This window comes from Cornus florida, unplaced genomic scaffold (assembly GCF_030987335.1).
Source record: "Cornus florida cultivar Cherokee Brave unplaced genomic scaffold, ASM3098733v1 CherokeeBrave_3.0.0_Hap2_Chr11, whole genome shotgun sequence".
NCBI classification, from domain to species: Eukaryota; Viridiplantae; Streptophyta; class Magnoliopsida; order Cornales; family Cornaceae; genus Cornus; species Cornus florida.
In genome coordinates this window covers 75,972,086-75,979,173 of record NW_026775581.1, presented here as the reverse complement: position 1 = coordinate 75,979,173, position 7,088 = coordinate 75,972,086, and the positions used below count along the sequence as shown (strand labels likewise).

The 7,088-nt window shown below is 35.4% G+C and overlaps 1 protein-coding gene across 1 annotated transcript; it reads right to left on the bottom strand.

Moving 5' to 3' along the window:
• Positions 1-3,385: 3,385 nt before the first annotated feature.
• LOC132286506 (viridiflorene synthase-like) lies at positions 3,386-6,290 on the bottom strand. Its single transcript, XM_059788858.1, has 7 exons — positions 6,095-6,290; positions 5,664-5,940; positions 5,109-5,484; positions 4,796-5,014; positions 4,559-4,697; positions 4,190-4,438; positions 3,386-3,918 (listed from the first exon to the last, which is right to left on the bottom strand). The coding sequence occupies exons 1-7, from the start codon at positions 6,212-6,214 to the stop codon at positions 3,619-3,621; spliced, it is 1,680 nt and encodes a 559-aa protein (XP_059644841.1). The 5' UTR covers positions 6,215-6,290; the 3' UTR covers positions 3,386-3,618.
• Positions 6,291-7,088: the final 798 nt, after the last annotated feature.

Below are 7,088 nucleotides of genomic sequence, written 5' to 3'. Positions count from 1 at the left end.
ATTTGTTGCAAAACATGTTTAATTTTGAGTTAATTACCTTGAGAATGATGTAAATTTTGTACATGAAGTCTATGAGCATATGTGTTAATTGAGTTGTATGAAAAACATGCCTAATTGTTAATTGCTATGCCTAAGTGTTTATTATCTGGCTAGAAATGGCTATTTGAAAGCTTGTTAAATTATGTAGTAGAAATTTCTTTATTTCCATGGAAATGGCAAAGTATGTGACATGCATTCATAGCATTGGGCATGAAAATGGGCAAAGTTATTTGAATTGGAAAAAGAAAGCGGTTTTTGGGAAGAAATTTAATTAAATGGTTTTGAGAAAACCCAGTCGCCACGGAGTCACCAAAAGGCCGGTGTGTTAATGTAACCTAGAGAGAATTAGGGGAAACACCCTAGCATGGTTGAGCCATCTGGGCCCCAAATGACGCCGCGAGGGTACCAAGGGTCAGGGACAGTAACCAACCCTTCTCTCGTGTCGCTGCGGAGTCACCGACAGACGGGTTATATTAACAGTTTGAAAAGTGATGGATTTGGATTCTTGAAAATAGGATGCGACATACATGGCATCACATATCATGGCACGACATTGTTTATTCTGAAATTTGAATTAATTTTGTATTCTTTCCCGGCATAGTATGACCATTATCCTCTATTTCTATTCATTATTAGGATTTACCGGGTTACAAGGAGTGTGTCTTAGGCACCACCTACTGAGCAAATTTCCTCACCCCTTTATACTCAACATTTTTAAGGGCATGGGGAAGAAGTGGAGGATGACAACCCACCGCAAGCTTGAGGGTTATTAAAAGACCATTTTGACTACCTTGTGTCATTAGATCCCATTTTTTGCAAAGCTTTGTATAAACCGTATAACTTTTGTAGTTGGTGGTTGTACTTATAATCTCCATAATTGTTAATGCTGTAAACTTGATACAATGTTGTCATACTACTAGTAAATCATTTAGGGATCCGATATTGGGTATGTAAAGTTTGTGTTTCAATAGAATGGGGCGTGGTACACCCTTTTATTTTGTGTTGGAACAGGTTTAGAGCAGTTTTAAAGCTTATACCAAAGCCTCATTTCAATTTCTCAGACACAGTATTTCAGTAGTTGAACCACAGCTCGAAGGGCCATTTCGGCCGACCAGTGCTTCTAATAGCCTTAGCTACTGTTGGGAAGCCCAACCAGTCGACCCACGGACCACTTCGGCCAACCAGTTTCAAGGGAGTTGCTTCGGCCGACCGAAGCTCCACTTCGGTCGACCGAAGTGCACCTGTTTTGCTCATTTTGTCTTTCTCTTCAATGTAATAAATCTCAAGCCTTGGATATTTGTTTTAAGCCATTGTGAAGCCTAATGATGACCTTAAAGGTGATGTCTTGACACTAGAAATGACGGGTTTGACATAGATGACCTCAGGTTCGAGTAAGGACCCGGCTAACGGTTCAAACCTCCGGGTTCGGGTCGTTACAAAATCCTACAGATCGTTGTTCCACCAGGCTATTGTGATAATAGGAGTGCAATCCAAAATATGCACAATGATATCTGTCACGAGCGCACCAACCACATTAAGATCGATTGTACGTCATTTTGTTCGTCGTCATTTTCTTCAAAAGACCTTACAGTTGCGGCCCATCACTTTTCATGATCAGATAACAGATATCTTCACCAAATCGCTTCCGCCAGGGCGCTTCAATGATCTTGTTTTCAAACTCAAGATAACTTCATATAACCCACCTTAATTTTGAGGAGTTGTTAGATTATATTATGTATTGTATTTTAGGGTTAAGGTTAACCTTCTTCACCTACCCTCATTACCGTATATAACATTACTTTATATAGTAATGACTTACTCTCCACACATGACCTCTTTTATATAAATTCATATATACTCTTGTATTATAGACATACAATTTATATCTCTCTCTTATTTTTAATACACTTAAATATAGATATTTATCCACTTTTTATATATATCCAACAAAAAAAAAAAAAAAAAAAAAAAACATTGTCATCATCTCTGTCAAATTCTCCTTTAACCTTGGCCCGCGTGTCAATTACCCAGTTCTTTTGGGAACAACGATGTGTAATTTCCTTCCCCATATAAAAGCTAATGCAGTTTGATTCTTTACCCACATGATGCTGCCGTATCATCACAAAATAGACCCACATGGAAAGCCAATTACATGCCACATCACTACCACACAATTTTGCCACACTGAGTATCAATAGCGATTAGTTCTTGGTAGGACGTACAAGGTTGTAAGTCTGAGTCCAAGTCTATTGAATTTTACTCTATGCATAATGAATCGTTTCATTTGGAATAATAAGAAAGTCCTTGAGGTTTTTTCAAATCCAAATATCTCTCAAACTCTACTTGCAATTTTTTTTAAGTTGATTAATTTACTTTTATTTTATTATATTAAATTGAATAATAATTAAATAAAAGAGCAAGTTGAACCTATTCCCTCTCAGTTGTTCACCCTGTAAATTGCTTATTGCTTATCTGTATTGGAGTATATTATATTCAATTTGATTGATAACCATCTTTGGTAGTAGGAATAGGCTACTCCAATGGGTGCAAATCCTCGACTGTGAGAATCCTATGCGATCCCCTGTAGTGACTTTTAAGTGGTCTATATTTTGCCACATTATTCTTCATTTAATAGCTCTTGAGGCAACGTTTGGGGGCTTCAATAACAAAAAATTAAAAACATTTTTCACCATCATTTATAAGTATCTTCATCTTCAAAATAAAGTATGCACATAATGCAGATTAAGTAATGTCACATACAAACTTAACTCAATTCAACATATTGTGTTTGGCAATTACACCCCCATTTATAATTACATTTCGCCACTATTTATAAGTATCTTTACCCTCAAATTAAAGTATGTACATAATTGGTGATATTACTTTAAGACTCCTGTGATGTTATTTTTTAAATTCCTGTAATTTTACTTATAAATGGTGGTGAAATGTTACTTATAAATGGTAATATAATTGACAAACAAGATCTCAATTGTTAAATGATGGTAAATAATGTGGCCAAATATAAATCATTATAGAAACTCACTACAGGGAACTGCATGGGAATGCACGGCAGAAGATTTGCACCCCTGCTCCAATACCCAATAATACCCACTAGAATAGACTTTATATGTTTATCATGAATTTTTCTTTCCCAAGTATCAGAAATTTTCCTTTCATTTACTAAATTACCTACCGTTCTTAATTTCTTTAACAAGTTAAGATCTATACCAAGCTGGCATACATTTGTATATAGACCTTTCCCAAAAACAATATATATATATATATATATATATATATATATATATATATATATATATAATACACATTTACATACAAATGCAGAAAGTACACAATTTATTTTAAAAAATTTCATGTAACATTGACATATTTGTAGTATTCAGTCCATTACATTACAAATAGATCTGAAACTATTCATAAACTGAAGAAATAAATAAATTAATGAACGAGGCAAACACGTCCCACCCAGTTATCTGCTAGACCAGATTTATTCAAGTTCATACAATTATACAAGTATAAAACAAACTCAATCCAAGCACTTAAAAGCCTATATATCCATTCTCATATGGGTATGGCATCGATGTACAATGAGACCACATGATATTTCCACACTTTATCAGGATGAGTATATCCATCACTAGTCTTGAAGAAGCAATCCACTAATCCGGTAAGGTTGACACTTCTCCTTAGGATATGCTTGGAGATGTAGTTTGGCTTGAGGCATTCCTCATTGATATCTTTCCACGCATCTGCAACCCCTTTATTGAACACATCAACTACCTTTTCTCTTGTCATCTTGCCGGGATACTGCCTCATGTAACATATAATTCCGGTAGCAACATTTCCCGTCTCGAGATCCTCCTACAAAGATTAAAGATTTATAACTTTTTTTTTTTTTCGTTAAAGGTAAGCTTGTTAAAGATTTATAACTGTTAATTAAGAATTAATGCTTACATTATAACATATAACAAAACAATTGTATCTATGCAACCATTTTTTTCATTTGTAGTGTGTTGTGCAGCTAATTTACTAGCGCATAGGAATATACATGATAACGGACGGGAAAAGATCCATGTTCTTTTTTTCAATTGCATCAAGGTACCGTACTATATAAATGTGTGTATATATATACCTCGTAGTCTACTATGTCGTCCATGAGCCTCACAACTCTGCATGAAGCAACCAAAATTTTAGGTTTCTTTATTACCCAGTCAAGTACCTCAGCCGTGGCAATCCCTCTCATGCCCAAATAGGATGATACTGTGACCAAGTAATAACCTGCAGTTTTAAGAGCGTTGACCATATACTCATCGTAAGATGGCACGTATCCTTCTTTGTACCACTTGGCCTCCAAATAGTAACTGCTTGACAGTTCTTTAAACTGGCCTCGAACAAAAGTGAATATACGAGTTACTTGTCATAACAAATAATAAAAAAGTATACCATTCAAAAAAATAATAATAAAAATAAATAAATAAATAAAAGATGGAAAAAGCCTTACAGCAATTTTTGAGCCCTCAACGCTAAACGATCTTCCATCCTTTGATACTTCCTTGTCAAATTCTTCATAGAGATTTAAGAGAGTTCTGTAGAATACCTGCATGTAATCTGGAAGATCATCCATGGCACTCCAATCCCACCTAAAAGTTAACAACACGCGGTTTCCATATTCATTCAATTGCATGAAGATCAAACATAATCATCCACAATGAACAAATAAGTTGGGGTGCAATTATACCTCTGTATTGCCTCTGTAAAGGGTTTAAGTTCTTCAAGTGTACCATATGCATCATATGTGTCATCAAGAACCGAAGACATAACAATAACTTTAGCGAGCATGACCCGTGGAACCGTGTAATGAGGTTCATAATAAGCTGCCATAGCCCAGAAATAGCATTCAACCAATCTGTTCCTCGCATAAGGAAGTTTTGTTTCAAACTCTAGGTCTTTCCACCACCTATATACAATAGAAGAGATCGATAAATTAAATTTATTAAAAATGAATTATCTCAGTGTTAATCTCTACACACAGGCATAAATCTGCTCATTACCTTGACATGTGGCAAAGTTCTTGCCTGTGCAACAACTGTACCAGATTGAAGTCATACTTGGCAAACTTCAACAACAATTCGTTCTTAGAATCGTATTCTTCATAGACAGAGATGTAATGCCTAGATTCTGATCTTGGGATGCCTTTGCGAAGGGGTTGCTCTAGGGCATGAATTACTTGCTTTGCAAGAAAAGGGCATAGTGCATCAGTATCCACAGACTTGAGGTGAGTGGTTGTGAAAGCAAGAGCCTCATCCAGAATATCTTCTCCATGTGTCCTCAAGAACGCGGCTTCATACAAGCTTAACATACCCATTACATCCCGAGTGAGGTTTTCCTTGAATTTACCGTTGCTGTCTCTAAATTTGTTGAAGACATCTGTTTCATAAGCCATCATATATACAGTATCAGCCATGTGTGCAAGTGATGTGAATGTTGTGCATATATATATATATATATATGATTTCTTGCTTTTATATGTATAGGTACATGTCAATGCGTGCATGCTCTGATTGATATGTGTGTGTGTGAGAGAGAGAGAGAGATGAGGAGCTTACCAGAAGGCATTTTATGACCATATTGTCTGAATACACGAAAATGAGTTGCAGCAGTGTTCAAATCATTGTATTCTTCATGATTTTCGAAGTGGGAATGGGAATGAAAGATTTGTTCCAGCTGCTCTTCGATCTCTTTCTCAAAGTGATAGGAGATACCAAGGCGATCGAGTGTGTTAATCAAACTCATGTTCTCTGTTGCTTTACATTTTGCATCTGTTAGCATACTTCTCACTACTTCTTTCAGCACTTCAACCTCTTTAGCATACCTTTCATATGCCTGCATACCCAAATCAGAGCAACACAATTATACAAGGCAATACATAACAAGATATTACCTATTACATATACATATATATATATATATATATATATATATATATATATATATATATTTGTGTATACTGTATATATAAAAATCACATGAATGTTACCTCGTTATCTAGATAGAATGAACTGAAACGATCACCCCATAAACTAGGCTCAAAGTTTGCTCCGGGACGGATGGTGTCGGGTTTGCAGTTCATCGGATTAGCAACTTCAACGGAGGCCATTTGAAGATGTAAGTACGAGGTGACAAAGTTTTACTTATATCAAGAGTTAAATTTAAGGGCTATCAGCTATGCAATACACACTTCATCTACATGCATATTTATAGGAAGGAATGGGATACTCAAATTCCAACGTAAAATATAATTTAGTTGACAGGTCTTTTGTTCTTTTGTGATAGTGTGACGGCATAGTAGAAGAAAATTATTGGGACGGCTTTGTAGACTAAAAGTATCGAAGGCATACATAGCCCCCCTACATCCGTTTTTTTCCACACAATATATTTATATGTTAACAAACGCAGTAGTTTAATGATATTTTTTTAATAACTAGAAGTAAAGTGAGACTTTTCTATATGTATATATACATATATATATATTACACACCTTCACTTCTTACCGACGTAAGCTGTTGATTGTTGATTAATAGACCTTAGGTTTTGGTGGTTGTTGAATTGGGTTGTCTAATATATCATGTGTTCAAATGTTTTAAGGCGTACGTGCTACTCTTTCTGCAAGTTTAGTCTCTCTCTTAGTAACAATTTCTAAGTATCAATGTACCTGGACTCTTTTGGTCTTCTGAAGACTTTTTTACGTTTGCATTTCTTGGTGTTAGTGAAGAAAAATAAGATCTTACCTTGAACCAAAGGTTGTAGAAAATATAATTTTGGTTCGCAAATTATGATGTCAAAATTTGGATTGATGAATTTGTAATTTTTAATTTATTTTGTGTTTTGATCTGAACAACAAGAAGTGGAATTAAGGAAACCGTTAATTCGCTGATAACATCACTTACAACATGCATGTACATGTGTGAGAACTCTTGTTACACTCGATATCACCTTGTTGATTCTCTTCCCCTCTCTCCTTTCGTTCTCTC

What these genes read in the sequence shown, in the direction of transcription:
- LOC132286506 (XM_059788858.1), bottom strand. Translation starts at nt 6,214, where the DNA reads ATGGCCTCCGTTGAAGTTGCTAATCCGATGAACTGCAAACCCGACACC. An exon ending in CATTCTATCTAGATAACGAG is followed by an intron (nt 5,941 to 6,094) that starts GTAACATTCATG and finishes TTGGGTATGCAG; the next exon opens with GCATATGAAAGGTATGCTAA. An exon ending in TGGTCATAAAATGCCTTCTG is followed by an intron (nt 5,485 to 5,663) that starts GTAAGCTCCTCA and finishes CTTATGAAACAG; the next exon opens with ATGTCTTCAACAAATTTAGA.